The sequence below is a fragment of the Crinia signifera genome, chromosome 5 (assembly GCF_055691185.1).
Source record: "Crinia signifera chromosome 5, ASM5569118v1, whole genome shotgun sequence".
Lineage (NCBI taxonomy): Eukaryota > Metazoa > Chordata > Amphibia > Anura > Myobatrachidae > Crinia > Crinia signifera.
Window position 1 is genome coordinate 335,498,950 of NC_139221.1, and position 26,698 is coordinate 335,525,647.

General features: G+C 53.7%; 1 protein-coding gene across 1 annotated transcript in view; it reads right to left on the reverse strand.

The window, feature by feature from the left end:
- The window catches only part of FBXL6 (F-box and leucine rich repeat protein 6), a 119,732-nt gene that overhangs the window by 52,413 nt on the left and 40,621 nt on the right, over window positions 1–26,698 (reverse strand). The window contains exons 8-9 of the mRNA XM_083145087.1: window positions 18,282–18,513; window positions 14,857–15,097 (exon numbers count right to left, since the gene is read on the reverse strand). Coding sequence (XP_083001213.1) covers window positions 14,857–15,097; window positions 18,282–18,513 — 473 coding nt within the window. The remainder of the gene's footprint in view (window positions 1–14,856; window positions 15,098–18,281; window positions 18,514–26,698) is intronic.

A 26,698-nucleotide genomic window follows, 5' to 3' on the forward strand; every position in this document is an offset into this window, starting at 1 on the left:
ACAGAATTCTAGCCGTATGATCTACGTGCACACGATGTACTGCGGCACAATATAGGCGGGTACAGAATTCTAGCCGTATGATCTACGTGCACACGATGTACTGCGGACAATATAGGCGGGTACAGAATTCTAGCCGTATGATCTACGTGCACACGATGTACTGCGGCACAATATAGGCCGGGTACAGAATTCTAGCCCTATGATCTATGTGCACACGATGTACTGCGGCACAATATAGGCGGGTACAGAATTCTAGCCCTACGATCTATGTGCACACGATGTACTGCGGCACAATATAGGCCCAGTACAGAATTCTAGCCCTGTGATCTATGTGCACACGATGTACTGCGGCACAATTTGGGCGGGTACAGAATTCTAGCCCTGTGATCTACGAGCACACGATGTACTGCGGCACAATATAGGCGGGTACAGAATTCTAGCCCAGTGATCTACGTGCACACGATGTACTGCAGCACAATATAGGCCCAGTACAGAATTCTAGCCCTGTGATCTATGTGCACACGATGTACTGCGGCACAATATAGGCCGGGTACAGAATTCTAGCCCTATGATCTATGTGCACACGATGTACTGCGGCACAATATAGGCGGGTACAGAATTCTAGCCCTGTGATCTATGTGCACACGATGTACTGCGGCACAATATAGGCGGGTACAGAATTCTAGCCCTGTGATCTATGTGCACACGATGTACTGCGGCACAATATAGGCGGGTACAGAATTCTAGCCCTGTGATCTATGTGCACACGATGTACTGCGGCACAATATAGGCGGGTACAGAATTCTAGCCCTGTGATCTATGTGCACACGATGTACTGCGGCACAATATAGGCGGGTACAGAATTCTAGCCGTATGATCTATGTGCACACGATGTACTGCGGCACAATATAGGCGGGTACAGAATTCTAGCCCTGTGATCTATGTGCACACGATGTACTGCGGCACAATATAGGCGGGTACAGAATTCTAGCCGTATGATCTATGTGCACACGATGTACTGCGGCACAATATAGGCCGGGTACAGAATTCTAGCCCTATGATCTATGTGCACACGATGTACTGCGGCACAATATAGGCGGGTACAGAATTCTAGCCGTATGATCTATGTGCACACGATGTACTGTGGCACAATATAGGCGGGTACAGAATTCTAGCCCTATGATCTACGTGCACACGATGTATTGCGGCACAATATAGGCCGGGTACAGAATTCTAGCCCTATGATCTATGTGCACACGATGTACTGCGGCACAATATAGGCGGGTACAGAATTCTAGCCCTGTGACCCTGTGATCTATGTGCACACGATGTACTGCGGCACAATATTGCCGGGAACAGAATTCTAGCCGTATGATCTATGTGCACACGATGTACTGCGGCACAATATAGGCGGGAACAGAATTCTAGCCGTATGATCTACGTGCACACGATGTACTGCGGACAATATAGGCGGGTACAGAATTCTAGCCCTGTGATCTATGTGCACACGATGTACTGCGGCACAATATAGGCCGGGTACAGAATTCTAGCCGTATGATCTACGTGCACACGATGTACTGCGGCACAATATAGGCCCAGTACAGAATTCTAGCCCTGTGATCTATGTGCACACGATGTACTGCGGCACAATATAGGCCCAGTACAGAATTCTAGCCGTATGATCTATGTGCACACGATGTACTGCAGCACAATATACGCGGGTACAGAATTCTAGCCCTATGATCTATGTGCACACGATGTACTGCGGCACAATATAGGCGGGTACAGAATTCTAGCACTATGATCTATGTGCACACGATGTACTGCGGCACAATATAGGCCGGGTACAGAATTCTAGCCGTATGATCTACGTGCACACGATGTACTGCGGCACAATATAGGCAGGGTACAGAATTCTAGCCCTGTGATCTATGTGCACACGATGTACTGCGGCACAATATAGGCGGGTACAGAATTCTAGCCGTATGATCTACGTGCACACGATGTACTGCGGCACAATATAGGCCCAGTACAGAATTCTAGCCCTGTGATCTATGTGCACACGATGTACTGCGGCACAATATAGGCCCAGTACAGAATTCTAGCCGTATGATCTATGTGCACACGATGTACTGCAGCACAATATACGCGGGTACAGAATTCTAGCCCTATGATCTATGTGCACACGATGTACTGCGGCACAATATAGGCGGGTACAGAATTCTAGCACTATGATCTATGTGCACACGATGTACTGCGGCACAATATAGGCCGGGTACAGAATTCTAGCCGTATGATCTACGTGCACACGATGTACTGCGGCACAATATAGGCCCAGTACAGAATTCTAGCCCTGTGATCTATGTGCACACGATGTACTGCGGCACAATATAGGCCCAGTACAGAATTCTAGCCGTATGATCTATGTGCACACGATGTACTGCAGCACAATATAGGCGGGTACAGAATTCTAGCTGTATGATCTACGTGCACACGATGTACTGCGGCACAATATAGGCCGGTACAGAATTCTAGCCCTGTGACTCTGGGATCTATGTACACACGATGTACTGCGGCACAATATAGGCCGGGTACAGAATTCTAGCCCTATGATCTATGTGTACACAATGTACTGCGGCACAATATAGGCTGGTACAGAATTCTAGCCCTGTGATCTATGTGTACACAATGTACTGCGCCACAATATAGGCGGGTACAGAATTCTAGCCCTGTGATCTATGTGCACACGATATACTGCGGCACAATATAGGCGGGTACAGAATTCTAGCCCTATGATCTATGTGCACACGATGTACTGCGGCACAATATAGGCGGGTTCAGAATTCTAGCCGTATGATCTACGTGCACACGATGTACTGCGGCACAATATAGGCCGGGTACAGAATTCTAGCCCTATGATCTATGTGCACACCATGTACTGCGGCACAATATAGGCTGGAACAGAATTCTAGCCGTACGATCTATGTGCACACGATGTAATGCGGCACAATATAGGCGGGTACAGAATTCTAGCCGTATGATCTATGTGCACACGATGTACTGTGGCACAATATAGGCGGGTACAGAATTCTAGCCGTATGATCTATGTGCACACGATGTACTGCGGCACAATACAGGCGGGTACAGAATTCTAGCCCTATGATCTACGTGCACACGATGTACTGCGGCACAATATAGGCCGGGTACAGAATTCTAGCCCTGTGATCTATGTGCACACAATGTACTGCGGCACAATATAGGCGGGTACAGAATTCTAGCCGTATGATCTACGTGCACACGATGTACTGCGGCACAATATAGGCGGGTACAGAATTCTAGCCCTATGATCTATGTGCACACGATGTACTGCGGCACAATATAGGCGGGTACAGAATTCTAGCCGTATGATCTACGTGCACACGATGTACTGCGGCACAATATAGGCGGGTACAGAATTCTAGCCGTATGATCTACGTGCACACGATGTACTGCGGACAATATAGGCAGGTACAGAATTCTAGCCGTATGATCTACGTGCACACGATGTACTGCGGACAATATAGGCGGGTACAGAATTCTAGCCGTATGATCTACGTGCACACGATGTACTGCGGCACAATATAGGCGGGTACAGAATTCTAGCCGTATGATCTACGTGCACACGATGTACTGCGGCACAATATAGGCGGGTACAGAATTCTAGCCCTGTGACTCTGGGATCTATGTGCACACGATGTACTTCGGCACAATATAGGCGGGTACAGAATTCTAGCCCTACGATCTATGTGCACACGATGTACTGCGGCACAATATAGGCCCAGTACAGAATTCTAGCCCTGTGATCTATGTGCACACGATGTACTGCGGCACAATTTGGGCGGGTACAGAATTCTAGCCCTGTGATCTACGAGCACACGATGTACTGCGGCACAATATAGGCGGGTACAGAATTCTAGCCCTGTGATCTACGTGCACACGATGTACTGCAGCACAATATAGGCCCAGTACAGAATTCTAGCCCTGTGATCTATGTGCACACGATGTACTGCGGCACAATATAGGCCGGGTACAGAATTCTAGCCCTATGATCTATGTGCACACGATGTACTGCGGCACAATATAGGCGGGTACAGAATTCTAGCCCTGTGATCTATGTGCACACGATGTACTGCGGCACAATATAGGCGGGTACAGAATTCTAGCCCTGTGATCTATGTGCACACGATGTACTGCGGCACAATATAGGCGGGTACAGAATTCTAGCCCTGTGATCTATGTGCACACGATGTACTGCGGCACAATATAGGCGGGTACAGAATTCTAGCCCTGTGATCTATGTGCACACGATGTACTGCGGCACAATATAGGCGGGTACAGAATTCTAGCCGTATGATCTATGTGCACACGATGTACTGCGGCACAATATAGGCGGGTACAGAATTCTAGCCCTGTGATCTATGTGCACACGTTGTACTGCGGCACAATATAGGCGGGTACAGAATTCTAGCCGTATGATCTATGTGCACACGATGTACTGCGGCACAATATAGGCCGGGTACAGAATTCTAGCCCTATGATCTATGTGCACACGATGTACTGCGGCACAATATAGGCGGGTACAGAATTCTAGCCGTATGATCTACGTGCACACGATGTACTGCGGCACAATATAGGCGGGTACAGAATTCTAGCCGTATGATCTACGTGCACACGATGTACTGCGGCACAATATAGGCGGGTACAGAATTCTAGCCGTATGATCTACGTGCACACGATGTACTGCGGCACAATATAGGCGGGTACAGAATTCTAGCCGTATGATCTACGTGCACACGATGTACTGCGGCACAATATAGGCGGGTACAGAATTCTAGCCCTGTGACTCTGGGATCTATGTGCACACGATGTACTGCGGCACAATATAGGCGGGTACAGAATTCTAGCCGTATGATCTACTTGCACACGATGTACTGCGGCACAATATAGGCGGGTACAGAATTCTAGCCGTATGATCTACGTGCACACGATGTACTGCGGCACAATATAGGCGGGTACAGAATTCTAGCCGTATGATCTACGTGCACACGATGTACTGCGGCACAATATAGGCGGGTACAGAATTCTAGCCGTATGATCTACGTGCACACGATGTACTGCGGCACAATATAGGCGGGTACAGAATTCTAGCCGTATGATCTACGTGCACACGATGTACTGCGGACAATATAGGCGGGTACAGAATTCTAGCCGTATGATCTACGTGCACACGATGTACTGCGGCACAATATAGGCCGGGTACAGAATTCTAGCCCTATGATCTATGTGCACACGATGTACTGCGGCACAATATAGGCGGGTACAGAATTCTAGCCCTACGATCTATGTGCACACGATGTACTGCGGCACAATATAGGCCCAGTACAGAATTCTAGCCCTGTGATCTATGTGCACACGATGTACTGCGGCACAATTTGGGCGGGTACAGAATTCTAGCCCTGTGATCTACGAGCACACGATGTACTGCGGCACAATATAGGCGGGTACAGAATTCTAGCCCAGTGATCTACGTGCACACGATGTACTGCAGCACAATATAGGCCCAGTACAGAATTCTAGCCCTGTGATCTATGTGCACACGATGTACTGCGGCACAATATAGGCCGGGTACAGAATTCTAGCCCTATGATCTATGTGCACACGATGTACTGCGGCACAATATAGGCGGGTACAGAATTCTAGCCCTGTGATCTATGTGCACACGATGTACTGCGGCACAATATAGGCGGGTACAGAATTCTAGCCCTGTGATCTATGTGCACACGATGTACTGCGGCACAATATAGGCGGGTACAGAATTCTAGCCCTGTGATCTATGTGCACACGATGTACTGCGGCACAATATAGGCGGGTACAGAATTCTAGCCCTGTGATCTATGTGCACACGATGTACTGCGGCACAATATAGGCGGGTACAGAATTCTAGCCGTATGATCTATGTGCACACGATGTACTGCGGCACAATATAGGCGGGTACAGAATTCTAGCCCTGTGATCTATGTGCACACGATGTACTGCGGCACAATATAGGCGGGTACAGAATTCTAGCCGTATGATCTATGTGCACACGATGTACTGCGGCACAATATAGGCCGGGTACAGAATTCTAGCCCTATGATCTATGTGCACACGATGTACTGCGGCACAATATAGGCGGGTACAGAATTCTAGCCGTATGATCTATGTGCACACGATGTACTGTGGCACAATATAGGCGGGTACAGAATTCTAGCCCTATGATCTACGTGCACACGATGTATTGCGGCACAATATAGGCCGGGTACAGAATTCTAGCCCTATGATCTATGTGCACACGATGTACTGCGGCACAATATAGGCGGGTACAGAATTCTAGCCCTGTGACCCTGTGATCTATGTGCACACGATGTACTGCGGCACAATATTGCCGGGAACAGAATTCTAGCCGTATGATCTATGTGCACACGATGTACTGCGGCACAATATAGGCGGGAACAGAATTCTAGCCGTATGATCTACGTGCACACGATGTACTGCGGACAATATAGGCGGGTACAGAATTCTAGCCCTGTGATCTATGTGCACACGATGTACTGCGGCACAATATAGGCCGGGTACAGAATTCTAGCCGTATGATCTACGTGCACACGATGTACTGCGGCACAATATAGGCCCAGTACAGAATTCTAGCCCTGTGATCTATGTGCACACGATGTACTGCGGCACAATATAGGCCCAGTACAGAATTCTAGCCGTATGATCTATGTGCACACGATGTACTGCAGCACAATATACGCGGGTACAGAATTCTAGCCCTATGATCTATGTGCACACGATGTACTGCGGCACAATATAGGCGGGTACAGAATTCTAGCACTATGATCTATGTGCACACGATGTACTGCGGCACAATATAGGCCGGGTACAGAATTCTAGCCGTATGATCTACGTGCACACGATGTACTGCGGCACAATATAGGCAGGGTACAGAATTCTAGCCCTGTGATCTATGTGCACACGATGTACTGCGGCACAATATAGGCGGGTACAGAATTCTAGCCGTATGATCTACGTGCACACGATGTACTGCGGCACAATATAGGCCCAGTACAGAATTCTAGCCCTGTGATCTATGTGCACACGATGTACTGCGGCACAATATAGGCCCAGTACAGAATTCTAGCCGTATGATCTATGTGCACACGATGTACTGCAGCACAATATACGCGGGTACAGAATTCTAGCCCTATGATCTATGTGCACACGATGTACTGCGGCACAATATAGGCGGGTACAGAATTCTAGCACTATGATCTATGTGCACACGATGTACTGCGGCACAATATAGGCCGGGTACAGAATTCTAGCCGTATGATCTACGTGCACACGATGTACTGCGGCACAATATAGGCCCAGTACAGAATTCTAGCCCTGTGATCTATGTGCACACGATGTACTGCGGCACAATATAGGCCCAGTACAGAATTCTAGCCGTATGATCTATGTGCACACGATGTACTGCAGCACAATATAGGCGGGTACAGAATTCTAGCTGTATGATCTACGTGCACACGATGTACTGCGGCACAATATAGGCCGGTACAGAATTCTAGCCCTGTGACTCTGGGATCTATGTACACACGATGTACTGCGGCACAATATAGGCCGGGTACAGAATTCTAGCCCTATGATCTATGTGTACACAATGTACTGCGGCACAATATAGGCTGGTACAGAATTCTAGCCCTGTGATCTATGTGTACACAATGTACTGCGCCACAATATAGGCGGGTACAGAATTCTAGCCCTGTGATCTATGTGCACACGATATACTGCGGCACAATATAGGCGGGTACAGAATTCTAGCCCTATGATCTATGTGCACACGATGTACTGCGGCACAATATAGGCGGGTTCAGAATTCTAGCCGTATGATCTACGTGCACACGATGTACTGCGGCACAATATAGGCCGGGTACAGAATTCTAGCCCTATGATCTATGTGCACACCATGTACTGCGGCACAATATAGGCTGGAACAGAATTCTAGCCGTACGATCTATGTGCACACGATGTAATGCGGCACAATATAGGCGGGTACAGAATTCTAGCCGTATGATCTATGTGCACACGATGTACTGTGGCACAATATAGGCGGGTACAGAATTCTAGCCGTATGATCTATGTGCACACGATGTACTGCGGCACAATACAGGCGGGTACAGAATTCTAGCCCTATGATCTACGTGCACACGATGTACTGCGGCACAATATAGGCCGGGTACAGAATTCTAGCCCTGTGATCTATGTGCACACAATGTACTGCGGCACAATATAGGCGGGTACAGAATTCTAGCCGTATGATCTACGTGCACACGATGTACTGCGGCACAATATAGGCGGGTACAGAATTCTAGCCCTATGATCTATGTGCACACGATGTACTGCGGCACAATATAGGCGGGTACAGAATTCTAGCCGTATGATCTACGTGCACACGATGTACTGCGGCACAATATAGGCGGGTACAGAATTCTAGCCGTATGATCTACGTGCACACGATGTACTGCGGACAATATAGGCAGGTACAGAATTCTAGCCGTATGATCTACGTGCACACGATGTACTGCGGACAATATAGGCGGGTACAGAATTCTAGCCGTATGATCTACGTGCACACGATGTACTGCGGCACAATATAGGCGGGTACAGAATTCTAGCCGTATGATCTACGTGCACACGATGTACTGCGGCACAATATAGGCGGGTACAGAATTCTAGCCCTGTGACTCTGGGATCTATGTGCACACGATGTACTTCGGCACAATATAGGCGGGTACAGAATTCTAGCCCTACGATCTATGTGCACACGATGTACTGCGGCACAATATAGGCCCAGTACAGAATTCTAGCCCTGTGATCTATGTGCACACGATGTACTGCGGCACAATTTGGGCGGGTACAGAATTCTAGCCCTGTGATCTACGAGCACACGATGTACTGCGGCACAATATAGGCGGGTACAGAATTCTAGCCCTGTGATCTACGTGCACACGATGTACTGCAGCACAATATAGGCCCAGTACAGAATTCTAGCCCTGTGATCTATGTGCACACGATGTACTGCGGCACAATATAGGCCGGGTACAGAATTCTAGCCCTATGATCTATGTGCACACGATGTACTGCGGCACAATATAGGCGGGTACAGAATTCTAGCCCTGTGATCTATGTGCACACGATGTACTGCGGCACAATATAGGCGGGTACAGAATTCTAGCCCTGTGATCTATGTGCACACGATGTACTGCGGCACAATATAGGCGGGTACAGAATTCTAGCCCTGTGATCTATGTGCACACGATGTACTGCGGCACAATATAGGCGGGTACAGAATTCTAGCCCTGTGATCTATGTGCACACGATGTACTGCGGCACAATATAGGCGGGTACAGAATTCTAGCCGTATGATCTATGTGCACACGATGTACTGCGGCACAATATAGGCGGGTACAGAATTCTAGCCCTGTGATCTATGTGCACACGTTGTACTGCGGCACAATATAGGCGGGTACAGAATTCTAGCCGTATGATCTATGTGCACACGATGTACTGCGGCACAATATAGGCCGGGTACAGAATTCTAGCCCTATGATCTATGTGCACACGATGTACTGCGGCACAATATAGGCGGGTACAGAATTCTAGCCGTATGATCTACGTGCACACGATGTACTGCGGCACAATATAGGCGGGTACAGAATTCTAGCCGTATGATCTACGTGCACACGATGTACTGCGGCACAATATAGGCGGGTACAGAATTCTAGCCGTATGATCTACGTGCACACGATGTACTGCGGCACAATATAGGCGGGTACAGAATTCTAGCCGTATGATCTACGTGCACACGATGTACTGCGGCACAATATAGGCGGGTACAGAATTCTAGCCGTATGATCTACGTGCACACGATGTACTGCGGCACAATATAGGCGGGTACAGAATTCTAGCCCTATGATCTATGTGCACACGATGTACTGCGGCACAATATAGGCCGGGTACAGAATTCTAGCCGTATGATCTACGTGCACACGATGTACTGCGGCACAATATAGGCGGGTACAGAATTCTAGCCGTATGATCTACGTGCACACGATGTACTGCGGCACAATATAGGCAGGTACAGAATTCTAGCCCTGTGATCTACGTGCACACGATGTACTGCGGCACAATATAGGCGGGTACAGAATTCTAGCCGTATGATCTACGTGCACACGATGTACTGCGGCACAATATAGGCGGGTACAGAATTCTAGCCCTATGATCTATGTGCACACGATGTACTGCGGCACAATATAGGCCGGGTACAGAATTCTAGCCCTATGATCTACGTGCACACGATGTACTGCGGCACAATATAGGCGGGTACAGAATTCTAGCCGTATGATCTATGTGCACACGATGTACTGCGGCACAATATAGGCGGGTACAGAATTCTAGCCGTATGATCTATGTGCACACGATGTACTGCGGCACAATATAGGCGGGTACAGAATTCTAGCCGTATGATCTATGTGCACACGATGTACTGCGGCACAATATAGGCGGGTACAGAATTCTAGCCGTATCATCTATGTGCACACGATGTACTGCGGCACAATATAGGCGGGTACAGAATTCTAGCCGTATGATCTATGTGCACACGATGTACTGCGGCACAATATAGGCCGGGTACAGAATTCTAGCCCTGTGATCTATGTGCACACGATGTACTGCGGCACAATATAGGCCGGGTACAGAATTCTAGCCCTATGATCTATGTGCACACGATGTACTGTGGCACAATATAGGTGGGTACAGAATTCTAGCCGTATGATCTATGTGCACACGATGTACTGCGGCACAATATAGTCCGGGTACAGAATTCTAGCCCTGTGATCTATGTGCACACGATGTACTGCGGCACAATATAGGCGGTACAGAATTCTAGCCGTATGATCTATGTGCACACGATGTACTGCGGCACAATATAGGCGGGTACAGAATTCTAGCCCTGTGATCTATGTGCACACGATGTACTGCGGCACAATATAGGCGGGTACAGAATTCTAGCCGTATGATCTATGTGCACACGATGTACTGCGGCACAATATAGGCCGGGTACAGAATTCTAGCCCTGTGATCTATGTGCACACGATGTACTGCGGCACAATATAGGCCGGGTACAGAATTCTAGCCCTGTGATCTATGTGCACACGATGTACTGCGGCACAATATAGGCGGGTACAGAATTCTAGCCCTGTGATCTACGTGCACATGATGTACTGCGGCACAATATAGGCGGGTACAGAATTCTAGCCCTATGATCTACGTGCACACGATGTACTGCGGCACAATATAGGCCGGGTACAGAATTCTTGCCGTATGATCTACGTGCACACGATGTACTGCGGCACAATATTGCCGGGTACAGAATTCTAGCCCTCTGATCTATGTGCACACGATGTACTGCGGCACAATATAGGCGGGTACAGAATTCTAGCCGTATGATCTATGTGCACACGATGTACTGCGGCACAATATAGGCGGGTACAGAATTCTAGCCGTATGATCTATGTGCACACGATGTACTGCGGCACAATATTGCCGGGTACAGAATTCTAGCAGTATGATCTATGTGCACACGATGTACTGCGGCACAATATAGGCCCAGTACAGAATTCTAGCCCTGTGATCTATGTGCACACGATGTACTGCAGCACAATATAGTCCGGGTACAGAATTCTAGCCCTATGATCTATGTGCACACGATGTACTGCGGCACAATATAGGTGGGTACAGAATTCTAGCCGTATGATCTATGTGCACACGATGTACTGCGGCACAATATAGGTGGGTACAGAATTCTAGCCGTATGATCTATGTGCACACGATGTACTGCGGCACAATATAGGCGGGTACAGAATTCTAGCCGTATGATCTACGTGCACACGATGTACTGCGGCACAATATAGACCCAGTACAGAATTCTAGCCCTATGATCTATGTGCACACGATGTACTGCGGCACAATATAGGCCGGGTACAGAATTCTAGCCCTATGATCTATGTGCACACGATGTACTGCGGCACAATATAGGCCTGGTACAGAATTCTAGCCGTATGATCTACGTGCACACAATGTACTGCGGCACAATATAGGCCCAGTACAGAATTCTAGCCCTATGATCTATGTACACACGATGTACTGCGGCACAATATAGGCCGGGTACAGAATTCTAGCCCTGGGATCTACGTGCACACGATGTACTGCGGCACAATATAGGCGGGTACAGAATTCTAGCCCTATGATCTATGTGCACACGATGTACTGCGGCACAATATAGGCGGGTACAGAATTCTAGCCCTGTGATCTATGTGCACACGATGTACTGCGGCACAATATAGGCGGGTACAGAATTCTAGCCCTGTGATCTATGTGCACACGATGTACTGCGGCACAATATAGGCGGGTACAGAATTCTAGCCCTGTGATCTATGTGCACACGATGTACTGCGGCACAATATAGGCGGGTACAGAATTCTAGCCCTGTGATCTATGTGCACACGATGTACTGCGGCACAATATAGGCCGGGTACAGAATTCTAGCCCTGTGATCTATGTGCACACGATGTACTGCGGCACAATATAGGCGGGTACAGAATTCTAGCCGTATGATCTATGTGCACACGATGTACTGCGGCACAATATAGGCCAGGTACAGAATTCTAGCCGTATGATCTATGTGCACACGATGTACTGCGGCACAATATAGGCCCAGTACAGAATTCTAGCCGTATGATCTATGTGCACACGATGTACTGCGGCACAATATAGGCCCAGTACAGAATTCTAGCCGTATGATCTATGTGCACACGATGTACTGCGGCACAATATAGGCCGGGTACAGAATTCTAGCCCTGTGATCTACGTGCACACGATGTACTGCGGCACAATATAGGCCGGTACAGAATTCTAGCCGTATGATCTACGTGCACACGATGTACTGCGGCACAATATAGGCGGGTACAGAATTCTAGCCCTATGATCTATGTGCACACGATGTACTGCGGCACAATATAGGCCGGGTACAGAATTCTAGCCCTATGATCTATGTGCACACGATGTACTGCGGCACAATATAGGCGGGTACAGAATTCTAGCCGTATGATCTATGTGCACACGATGTACTGCGGCACAATATAGGCGGGTACAGAATTCTAGCCCTATGATCTATGTGCACACGTTGTACTGCGGCACAATATAGGCGGGTACAGAATTCTAGCCCTATGATCTATGTGCACACGATGTACTGCGGCACAATAGAGGCAGGTACAGAATTCTAGCCCTATGATCTACGTGCACATGATGTACTGCGGCACAATATAGGCGGGTACAGAATTCTAGCCCTGTGATCTATGTGCACACGATGTACTGCGGCACAATATAGGCCGGGTACAGAATTCTAGCCCTGTGATCTATGTGTACACAATGTACTGCGGCACAATATAGGCCCAGTACAGAATTCTAGCCCTATGATCTATGTGCACACGATGTACTGCGGCACAATATAGGCCCAGTACAGAATTCTAGCCGTATGATCTATGTGCACACGATGTACTGCGGCACAATATAGGCCGGGTACAGAATTCTAGCCCTGTGATCTATGTGTACACAATGTACTGCGGCACAATATAGACCCAGTACAGAATTCTAGCCCTATGATCTATGTGCACACGATGTACTGCGGCACAATATAGGCCGGGTACAGAATTCTAGCCGTATGATCTATGTGCACACGATGTACTGCGGCACAATATAGGCGGGTACAGAATTCTAGCCCTATGATCTATGTGCACACGATGTACTGCGGCACAATATAGGCCCAGTACAGAATTCTAGCCCTATGATCTATGTGCACACGATGTACTGCGGCACAATATAGGCCGGGTACAGAATTCTAGACCTATGATCTACGTGCACACCATGTACTACTTTATGCCTCTCATAACTATGGGGGTTATTCTGATTCACTCGGAAAGGCACAATCACTCTCTAATGGACAAAACCATGTGCACTGCAGGTGGGGCAGATGTAACATGTGCACAGAGAGTTAGATCTGGGTGGGGTCTGTACTTCAAACTGATAACTATTTTGCAGTGTCTCTGCACCAAATCTAACTCTCTCTGCACATGTGACATCTGCCCCACCTGCAGTGCAGCATGTTTTGTCCATTAGAGAGCTATTGAGCCTTTCTGAGTGAATCAGAATAACCCCCTATATCTCAGAGGCGTGTACATCATGGGCACAGGAATAAATGTCCACGAGAACACATACAGATGGCGCACCTCTAAACCTTGCCCGGGGATCGCCAGCATGTCTCCACTGGTGATCGCATCTGACTGGGACGCGCGTGCGTCTCACACGAGGGGCACCGGAGGAGGCGGCGGAGAGAGCCCCGTAACCACGGGGCGTGTGCGAGTGTCCCCTGGCGAGATCAGGCCGCTGGCGATAGAATCTCCAGCCCCTGCAGGAAAGAGGCCGGCTCCATCTGACCGTGTATATATGGGATTATGCTGTACCTTGGATACATGCATTGCATTGTAAGATTGCCTACATAAATCACATGGTGTGTAGGGTACACACAGTATTGGACACCTATCAGAAGTTGTGTTTTACATTTATAACCAGCCCAACACGGACACTGCTCCAAGGAGGAACTTTCTGCTTTTGGCTGAATAGTAATGTATGACGACGCTGCATGTCGGCATTACTCACCTGACAGAGAGCAGAGTGACTTTTGTACCAGTGAGGTTGAGGGACTGCAGGGTGTCATTGGCTCCTTCTCCTGCCAGAATGTCTAGTGCTTGCGCCAGGTCCCCCTCTCTGTACATCTGCGCCGTCAGGTCCAGTTCCTGCAGACTGTGCCGCCAACGTCTGGTCAGCAGGTAACTCCCAGAACTGGGCAAAATACACTGCATTCCGCTACAATACAGGCCCAGGTACAGGCGCTGAAGGTCTGACAGAGGGGAAAACACAAAGAGGACAGTGTAAGCCCAGTACGGCATGTGCCAGTGTGGGCAGAGGTAAGGTAGTGCCAGCAGGGTGACCACAGAGGGGCAGGGTGTTACTGGGCTGGCAGCGTGGGCAGAGGTAAGGTAGTGCTAGCAGGGTGACCACAGAGGGGCAGGGTGTTACTGTGCTGGCAGCGCGGGCAGAGGTAAGGTAGTGCCAGCAGGGTGACCACAGAGGGGCAGGGTGTTACTGTGCTGGCAACGCGGGCAGAGGTAAGGTAGTGCCAGCAGGGTGACCACAGAGGGGCAGGGTGTTACTGTGCTGGCAGCGTGGGCAGAGGTAAGGTAGTGCCAGCAGGGTGGCCACAGAGGGGCAGGGTGTTACTGTGCTGGCAGCACGGGCAGAGGTAAGGTAGTGCCAGCAGGGTGACCACGGAGGGGCAGGGTGTTACTGTGCTGGCAGCACGGGCAGAGGTAAGGTAGTGCCAGCAGGGTGACCACGGAGGGGCAGGGTGTTACTCCGCTGGCAGCACGGGCAGAGGTAAGGTAGTGCCAGCAGGGTGACCACGGAGGGGCAGGGTGTTACTGTGCTGGCAGCGTGGGCAGAGGTAAGGTAGTGCCAGCAGGGTGACCACGGAGGTGCAGGGTGTTACTGTGCTGGCAGCACGGGCAGAGGTAAGGTAGTGCCAGCAGGGTGGCCACGGAGGGGCAGGGTGTTACTGTGCTGGCAGCGCGGGCAGAGGTAAGGTAGTGCCAGCAGGGTGACCACGGAGGGGCAGGGTGTTACTGTGCTGGCAGCGTGGGCAGAGATAGGGTAGTGCCAGCAGGGTGGCCACGGAGGGGCAGGGTGTTACTCCGCTGGCAGCACGGGCAGAGGTAAGGTAGTGCCAGCAGGGTGACCACAGAGGTGCAGGGTGTTACTCCGCTGGCAGCACGGGCAGAGGTAAGGTAGTGCCAGCAGGGTGACCACGGAGGGGCAGGGTGTTACTGTGCTGGCAGCGTGGGCAGAGGTAAGGTAGTGCCAGCAGGGTGGCCACAGAGGGGCAGGGTGTTACTCCGCTGGCAGCACGGGCAGAGGTAAGGTAGTGCCAGCAGGGTGGCCACGGAGGGGCAGGGTGTTACTGTGCTGGCAGCGTGGGCAGAGGTAAGGTAGTGCCAGCAGGGTGGCCACAGAGGGGCAGGGTGTTACTGTGCTGGCAGCGTGGGCAGAGGTAAGGTAGTGCCAGCAGGGTGGCCACGGAGGGGCAGGGTGTTACTGTGCTGGCAGCGCGGGCAGAGGTAAGGTAGTGCCAGCAGGGTGGCCACGGAGGGGCAGGGTGTTACTGTGCTGGCAGCGTGGGCAGAGACATGGTAATGCCAGCAGGGTGGCCAGAGGGGCAGGGTGTTACTGGGCTGGCAGCGTGGGCAGAGGTAAGGTAGTGCCAGCAGGGTGACCACAGAGGGGCAGGGTGTTACTGTGCTGGCAGCGTGGGCAGAGGTAAGGTAGTGCCAGCAGGGTGGCCACAGAGGGGCAGGGTGTTACTGTGCTGGCAGCGTGGGCAGAGACATGGTAATGCCAGCAGGGTGGCCAGAGGGGCAGGGTGTTACTGGGCTGGCAGCGTGGGCAGAGATAGGGTAGTGCCAGCAGGGTGGCCACGGAGGGGCAGGGTGTTACTGTGCTGGCAGCGCGGGCAGAGGTAAGGTAGTGCCAGCAGGGTGGCCACGGAGGGGCAGGGTGTTACTGTGCTGGCAGCGTGGGCAGAGGTAAGGTAGTGCCAGCAGGGTGGCCACAGAGGGGCAGGGTGTTACTGTGCTGGCAGCGTGGGCAGAGACATGGTAATGCCAGCAGGGTGGCCAGAGGGGCAGGGTGTTACTGGGCTGGCAGCGTGGGCAGAGATAGGGTAGTGCCAGCAGGGTGGCCACGGAGGGGCAGGGTGTTACTGTGCTGGCAGCGCGGGCAGAGGTAAGGTAGTGCCAGCAGGGTGGCCACGGAGGGGCAGGGTGTTACTCCGCTGGCAGCATGGGCAAAGGTAGGGTAGTGCCAGCAGGGTGGCCAGAGGGGCAGGGTGTTACTGGACGGCAGCTTTCTCGTCTGTACACGGGCGGCAGCGTTCTCGCCTGTACACGGGCGGCAGCGTTCTCGCCTGTACACGGACGGCAGCGTTCACGCCTGTACACGGGCGGCAGCGTTCTCGCCTGTATACGGGTGGCAGCGTTCTCGCCTGTACACGGGCGGCAGCGTTCACGCCTGTACACGGGCGGCAGCGTTCTCGCCTGTACACGGACGGCAGCGTTCTCGCCTGTATACGGGTGGCAGCGTTCTCGCCTGTACACGGGCGGCAGCGTTCACGCCTGTACACGGGCGGCAGCGTTCTCGCCTGTACACGGGCGGCAGCGTTCTCGCCTGTACACGGGCGGCAGCGTTCTCGCCTGTACACGGGCGGCAGCGTTCTCGCCTGTACACGGGCGGCAGCGTTCTCGTCTGTACACGGGCGGCAGCGTTCTCGCCTGTACACGGGCGGCAGCGTTCTCGCCTGTACACGGGCGGCAGCGTTCTCGCCTGTACACGGGCGGCAGCTTTCTCGCCTGTACACGGGCGGCGGCGTTCTCGCCTGTACACGGGTGGCAGCGTTCCCTCCTGTACACGGGCGGCAGCGTTCACGCCTGTACACGGGCGGCAGCGTTCTCGCCTGTACACGGGCGGCAGCGTTCACGCCTGTACACGGGCGGCAGCGGTCACGCCTGTACACGGGCGGCAGCGTTCACGCCTGTACACGGGCGGCAGCGTTCACGCCTGTACACGGGCGGCAGCGTTCTCGCCTGTACACGGGCGGCAGCGTTCACGCCTGTACACGGGCGGCAGCGTTCACGCCTGTACACGGGCGGCAGCGTTCCCTCCTGTACACGGGCGGCAGCGTTCTCGCCTATACACGGGCGGCAGCGTTCCCTCCTGTACACGGGTGGCAGCGTTCTCGCCTGTATACGGGCGGCAGCGGTCACGCCTGTACACGGGTGGCAGCGGTCACGCCTGTACACGGGCGGCAGCGTTCCCTCCTGTACACGGGCGGCAGCGTTCCCTCCTGTACACGGGCGGCAGCGTTCTCGCCTGTACACGGGTGGCAGCGTTCTCGCCTGTACACGGGCGGCAGCGTTCTCGCCTGTACACGGGCGGCAGCGTTCTCGCCTATACACGGGCGGCAGCGTTCTCACCTGTACACGGGCAGTCACAGATGCCGGCTGGTGTCAGCTTGTAGCAGCCCCGGGCGTCCAGCACTCTCAGGTTGGTGGAGTGTCGCAGCAGTCTCTTACAGATGTCGTCACTGATGTTAGAGTACATGGAGCTGGCCAGACACAGCTCTCGCAGCTCTGCAAACCCCGGGAGCTCCGCTGAGTTGGGACAACCAGACTTGGGAAGCCAGTCCACATTCATCAGCCGCAAAACCTGCAGGGGGGTAGACAGCACACTGGGGACCAAACCCTTCTGTTATACTGAGCTATATCCTGAGCCGGTAACCACCCGGGGTGTGTATACAGAGTAGGGTGGGATGGGGGAGGGGTAATCCTGCGGCCGGTGTTAGGGTTACCATCCCCCCCTGTATACAGACACACCGGCTGTAGGATTACCATCCCCCCCTGTATACAGACACACCGGATGTAGGGTTACTGCCCCCCCTGTATACAGACACACCGGCTGTAGGGTTACCGTCCCCCTGTATACAGACACACTGACTGTAGGGTTACCATCCCCCCTGTATACAGACACACCGGCTGTAGGGTTACTGCCCCCCCTGTATACAGACACACCGGCTGTAGGGTTACCACCCCCCCTGTATACAGACACACCGGCTGTAGGGTTACCACCCCCCCTGTATACAGACACACCGGCTGTAGGGTTACCACCCCCCCTGTATACAGACACACCGGCTGTAGGGTTACCATCCCCCCCTGTATACAGACACACCGGCTGTAGGGTTACCATCCCCCCCTGTATACAGACACACCGGCTGTAGGGTTACCATCCCCCCCTGTATACAGACACACCGGCTGTAGGGTTACCATCCCCCCAGTATACAGACACACTGGCTGTAGGGTTAGCATCCCCCCCTGTATAGACACACTGTCTGTGGGGTTACCATCCCCCGTGTATACAGACACACCGGCTGTAGGGTTACCGACCCCCCTGTATACAGACACACCGGCTGTAGGGTTACCATCCCCCCCTGTATACAGACACACCGGCTGTAGGGTTACCATCCCCCCTGTATACAGACACACCGGCTGTAGGGTTACCGCCCCCCCTGTATACAGACACACCGGCTGTAGGGTTACCATCCCCCCCCTGTATACAGACACACCGGCTGTAGGGTTAGCATCCCCCCCTGTATACAGACACACCGGCTGTAGGGTTAGCATCCCCCCCTGTATACAGACACACCGGCTGTAGGGTTACTGTCCCATCCTGTATACAGACACACCGGCTGTAGGTTACCGCCCCCCCCCCCCCCTGTATACAGACACACCGGCTGTAGGGTTATTACCCCCCCCTGTATACAGACACACCGGCTGCAGGGTTACCACCCCCCCCCCCCTGTATACAGACACACCGGCTGTAGGGTTACCGCCCCCCCCCCCCTGTATACAGACACACCGGCTGAAGGGTAACCGTCCCCCCTCCCCTGTATACAGACACACCGGCTGTAGGGTTACCGTCCCCCCTCCCCTGTATACAGACACACCGGCTGTAGGGTTACTATCCCCCCCTGTATACAGACACACCGGCTGTAGGGTTACCGTCCCCCTGTATACAGACACACCGGCTGTAGGGTTACCGTCCCCCTGTATACAGACACACCGGCTGTAGGGTTCCCGTCCCCCCCCCTGTATACAGACGCACCGGCTGTAGGGTTACCGCCCCCCCCCCCCCCCCCCCCTGTATACAGACACACCGGCTGTAGGGTTACACCCCCCCCTGTATACAGACACACACCGGCTGTAGGGTTACCATCCCCCCTGTATACAGACACACCGGCTGTAGGGTTACCGTCCCCCCTCCCCTGTATACAGACACACTGGCTGTAGGGTTACCGTCCCCCCTCCCCTGTATACAGACACACCGGCTGTAGGGTTACCATCCCCCCTGTATACAGACACACTGGCTGTAGGGTTACCGTCCCCCTGTATACAGACACACCGGCTGTAGGGTTATCATCCCCCCTGTATACAGACACACCGGCTGTAGGGTTACCATCCCCCCTGTATACAGACACACACCGGCTGTAGGGTTACCATCCCCCCCTGTATACAGACACACCGGCTGTAGGTTTACCATCCCCCCCTGTATACAGACACACCGGCTGTAGGGTTACTGTCCCCCCCCCCCCCCCCCCCTGTATACAGTCACACTGGCTGTAGGTTTACCACCCCCCCCTGTATACAGACACACCGGCTGTAGGGTTACCGTCCCCCCTCCCCTGTATACAGACACACCGGCTGTAGGGTTAGCATCCCCCCCTGTATAGACACACTGTCTGTGGGGTTACCATCCCCCGTGTATACAGACACACCGGCTGTAGGTTTACCATCCCCCCTGTATACAGACACACCGGCTGTAGGGTTACCGCCCCCCCTGTATACAGACACACCGGCTGTAGGGTTACCATCCCCCCACTGTATACAGACACACCGGCTGTAGGGTTAGCATCCCCCCCTGTATACAGACACACCGGCTGTAGGGTTAGCATCCCCCCCTGTATACAGACACACCGGCTGTAGGGTTACTGTCCCATCCTGTATACAGACACACCGGCTGTAGGTTACCGCCCCCCCCCCCCCCCCCCCCTGTATACAGACACACCGGCTGAAGGGTTATTACCCCCCCCTGTATACAGACACACCGGCTGCAGGGTTACCACCCCCCCCCCCCCTGTATACAGACACACCGGCTGTAGGGTTACCGCCCCCCCCCCTGTATACAGACACACCGGCTGAAGGGTTACCGTCCCCCCTCCCCTGTATACAGACACACCGGCTGTAGGGTTACCGTCCCCCCTCCCCTGTATACAGACACACCGGCTGTAGGGTTACCGTCCCCCCTCCCCTGTATACAGACACACCGGCTGTAGGGTTACTATCCCCCCCTGTATACAGACACACCGGCTGTAGGGTTACCGTCCCCCTGTATACAGACACACCGGCTGTAGGGTTACCGTCCCCCTGTATACAGACACACCGGCTGTAGGGTTCCCGTCCCCCCCCCTGTATACAGACGCACCGGCTGTAGGGTTACCGCCCCCCCCCCCCCCCCCCCTGTATACAGACACACCGGCTGTAGGGTTACACCCCCCCCTGTATACAGACACACACCGGCTGTAGGGTTACCATCCCCCCTGTATACAGACACACCGGCTGTAGGGTTACCGTCCCCCCTCCCCTGTATACAGACACACCGGCTGTAGGGTTACCGTCCCCCCTCCCCTGTATACAGACACACCGGCTGTAGGGTTACCATCCCCCCCTGTATACAGACACACTGGCTGTAGGGTTACCGTCCCCCTGTACACAGACACACCGGCTGTAGGGTTACCATCCCCCCCTGTATACAGACACACCGGCTGTAGGGTTACCATCCCCCCTGTATACAGACACACACCGGCTGTAGGGTTACCATCCCCCCCTGTATACAGACACACCGGCTGTAGGTTTACCATCCCCCCCTGTATACAGACACACCGGCTGTAGGGTTACTGTCCCCCCCCCCCCCCCTGTATACAGTCACACTGGCTGTAGGGTTACCACCACCCCCCCCTGTATACAGACACACCGGCTGTAGGGTTACCGTCCCCCCTCCCCTGTATACAGACACACCGGCTGTAGGGTTACCGTCCCCCCTCCCCTGTATACAGACACACCGGCTGTAGGGTTATTACCCCCCCCTGTATACAGACACACCGGCTGTAGGGTTACCGTCCCCCTGTATACAGACACACCGGCTGTAGGGTTACCGTCCCCCTGTATACAGACACACCGGCTGTAGGGTTACCGTCCCCCTGTATACAGACACACCGGCTGTAGGGTTACCGTCCCCCTGTATACAGACACACCGGCTGTAGGGTTCCCGTCCCCCCCCCCTGTATACAGACACACCGGCTGTAGGGTTACCGCCCCCCTGTATACAGACACACCGGCTGTAGGGTTACACCCCCCCCTGTATACAGACACACCGGCTGTAGGGTTACCGTCCCCCCCCCCCCCCCCCCCTGTATACAGACACACCGGCTGTAGGTTTACCATCCCCCTGTATACAGACACACCAGCTGTAGGGTTACCATCCCCCCCTGTATACAGACACACCGGCTGTAGGTTTACCATCCCCCCTGTATACAGACACACCAGCTGTAGGGTTACCATCCCCCCCTGTATACAGACACACCGGCTGTAGGGTTACCATCCCCCCTGTATACAGACACACACCGGCTGTAGGGTTACCATCCCCCCCTGTATACAGACACACCGGCTGTATGGTTACCATCCCCCCTGTATACAGACACACACCGGCTGTAGGGTTACCATCCCCCCCTGTATACAGACACACCGGCTGTAGGGTTACCATCCCCCCTGTATACAGACACACCGGCTGTAGGGTTACCGTCCCCCCCCTGTATACAGACACACCGGCTGTAGGTTTACCATCCCCCCTGTATACAGACACACCGACTGTAGGGTTACCATCCCCCCCCTGTATACAGACACACCGGCTGTAGGGTTACCGTCCCCCTGTATACAGACACACACCGGCTGTAGGGTTACCATCCCCCCCTGTATACAGACACACCGGCTGTAGGGTTCCCGTCCCCCCCCCCCCCTGTATACAGACACACCGGCTGTAGGGTTACCGCCCCCCCCCCCCCTGTATACAGACACACCGGCTGTAGGGTTACCACACCCCCCCCCCTGTATACAGACACACACTGGCTGTAGGGTTACCATCCCCGCCCCTGTATACAGACACACCGGCTGTAGGGTTACCGTCCCCCCCCTGTATACAGACACACTGGCTGTAGGGTTACCATCCCCCCCCTGTATACAGACACACCGGCAGTAGGTTTACCATCCCCCCCTGTATACAGACACACCGGCTGTAGGTTTACCATCCCCCCTGTATACAGACACACCGGCTGTAGGGTTACCATCCCCCCCTGTATACAGACACACCGGCTGTAGGGTTACCATCCCCCCTGTATACAGACACACCGGCTGTAGGGTTACCATCCCCCCTGTATACAGACACACACCGGCTGTAGGGTTACTGTCCCCCCCTGTATACAGACACACCGGCTGTAGGGTTACCATCCCCCCCCCTGTATACAGACACACCGGCTGTAGGGTTACCATCCCCCCCTGTATACAGACACACCGGCTGTAGGGTTACCATCCCCCCCCCCCTGTATACAGACACACCGGCTGTAGGGTTACCATCCCCCCCTGTATACAGACACACCGGCTGTAGGGTTACCGCCCCCCCCCCCCTGTATACAGACCCACCGGCTGTAGGGTTACCGTCCCCCCTGTATACAGACACACCGGCTGTAGGGTTACTGTCCTGTCCTGTATACAGACACACCGGCTTTAGTGTCACCATCCCCCCCTGTATACAGACACACCGGCTGTAGGGTTACCATCCCCCCCTGTATACAGATACACCGGCTGTAGGGTTACACCCCCCCCTGTATACAGACACACCGGCTGTAGGGTTACCGTCCCCCCCCCCCTGTATACAGACACACTGGCTGTAGGTTTACCATCCCCCTGTATACAGACACACCGGCTGTAGGGTTACCATCCCCCCCCTGTATACAGACACACCGGCTGTAGGTTTACCATCCCCCCTGTATACAGACACACCAGCTGTAGGGTTACCATCCCCCCCCTGTATACAGACACACCGGCTGTAGGTTTACCATCCCCCCTGTATACAGACACACCAGCTGTAGGGTTACCATCCCCCCCCTGTATACAGACACACCGGCTGTAGGGTTACCATCCCCCCTGTATACAGACACACACCGGCTGTAGGGTTACCATCCCCCCCTGTATACAGACACACCGGCTGTATGGTTACCATCCCCCCTGTATACAGACACACACCGGCTGTAGGGTTACCATCCCCCCCTGTATACAGACACACCGGCTGTAGGGTTACCATCCCCCCTGTATACAGACACACCGGCTGTAGGGTTACCGTCCCCCCCCTGTATACAGACACACCGGCTGTAGGTTTACCATCCCCCCTGTATACAGACACACCGACTGTAGGGTTACCATCCCCCCCTGTATACAGACACACCGGCTGTAGGGTTACCGTCCCCCTGTATACAGACACACACCGGCTGTAGGGTTACCATCCCCCCTGTATACAGACACACCGGCTGTAGGGTTCCCGTCCCCCCCCCCCCCTGTATACAGACACACCGGCTGTAGGGTTACCCGCCCCCCCCCCCCCCCCCTGTATACAGACACACCGGCTGTAGGGTTACCACACCCCCCCCCCCTGTATACAGACACACACTGGCTGTAGGGTTACCATCCCCGCCCCTGTATACAGACACACCGGCTGTAGGGTTACCGTCCCCCCCCCTGTATACAGACACACTGGCTGTAGGGTTACCATCCCCCCCCTGTATACAGACACACCGGCAGTAGGTTTACCCTCCCCCCCTGTATACAGACACACCGGCTGTAGGTTTACCATCCCCCCTGTATACAGACACACCGGCTGTAGGGTTACCATCCCCCCCTGTATACAGACACACCGGCTGTAGGGTTACCATCCCCCCTGTATACAGACACACCGGCTGTAGGGTTACCATCCCCCCTGTATACAGACACACACCGGCTGTAGGGTTACTGTCCCCCCCTGTATACAGACACACCGGCTGTAGGGTTACCATCCCCCCCCCTGTATACAGACACACCGGCTGTAGGGTTACCATCCCCCCCTGTATACAGACACACCGGCTGTAGGGTTACCATCCCCCCCCCCTGTATACAGACACACCGGCTGTAGGGTTACCATCCCCCCCTGTATACAGACACACCGGCTGTAGGGTTACCGCCCCCCCCCCCCTGTATACAGACCCACCGGCTGTAGGGTTACCGTCCCCCCTGTATACAGACACACCGGCTGTAGGGTTACTGTCCTGTCCTGTATACAGACACACCGGCTTTAGTGTCACCATCCCCCCCTGTATACAGACACACCGGCTGTAGGGTTACCATCCCCCCCTGTATACAGATACACCGGCTGTAGGGTTACACCCCCCCCTGTATACAGACACACCGGCTGTAGGGTTACCGTCCCCCCCCCCCCTGTATACAGACACACTGGCTGTAGGTTTACCATCCCCCTGTATACAGACACACCGGCTGTAGGGTTACCATCCCCCCCCTGTATACAGACACACCGGCTGTAGGTTTACCATCCCCCCTGTATACAGACACACCGGCTGTAGGGTTACCATCCCCCCCCTGTATACAGACACACCAGCTGTAGGGTTACCATCCCCCCTGTATACAGACACACACCGGCTGTAGGGTTACCATCCCCCCCTGTATACAGACACACCGGCTGTAGGGTTACCATCCCCCCTGTATACAGACACACACCGGCTGTAGGGTTACCATCCCCCCCTGTATACAGACACACCGGCTGTAGGTTTACCATCCCCCCCTGTATACAGACACACCGGCTGTAGGGTTACTGTCCGTCCTCCCCCCCCCCCCCCTGTATACAGTCACACTGGCTGTAGGGTTACCACCCCCCCCCCCCCCCCTGTATACAGACACACCGGCTGTAGGGTTACCATCCCCCCTGTATACAGACACACACCGGCTGTAGGGTTACCGTCCCCCCTCCCTGTATACAGACACACCGGCTGTAGGGTTATTACCCCCCCCTGTATACAGACACACCGGCTGTAGGGTTACCGTCCCCTGTATACAGACACACCGGCTGTAGGGTTACCGTCCCCTGTATACAGACACACCGGCTGTAGGGTTACCGTCCCCCTGTATACAGACACACCGGCTGTAGGGTTACCGTCCCCCCTGTATACAGACACACCGGCTGTAGGGTTACCTGTCCCCCCCCCCCTGTATACAGACACACCGGCTGTAGGGTTACCACCCCCCCCTGTATACAGACACACACGGCTGTAGGGTTACCATCCCCCCCCCCCTGTATACAGACACACCGGCTGTAGGGTTACCATCCCCCCCTGTATACAGACACACGGCTGTAGGGTTACCACCCCCCCCTGTATACAGACACACCGGCTGTAGGTTTACCATCCCCCCTGTATACAGACACACCGGCTGTAGGTTTACCATCCCCCCCTGTATACAGACACACCGGCTGTAGGGTTACCATCCCCCCTGTATACAGACACACCGGCTGTAGGGTTACCATCCCCCCCTGTATACAGACACACCGGCTGTAGGGTTACCATCCCCCCCTGTATACAGACACACCGGCTGTAGGTTTACCATCCCCCCCTGTATACAGACACACCGGCTGTAGGTTTACCATCCCCCCCTGTATACAGACACACCGGCTGTAGGGTTACCATCCC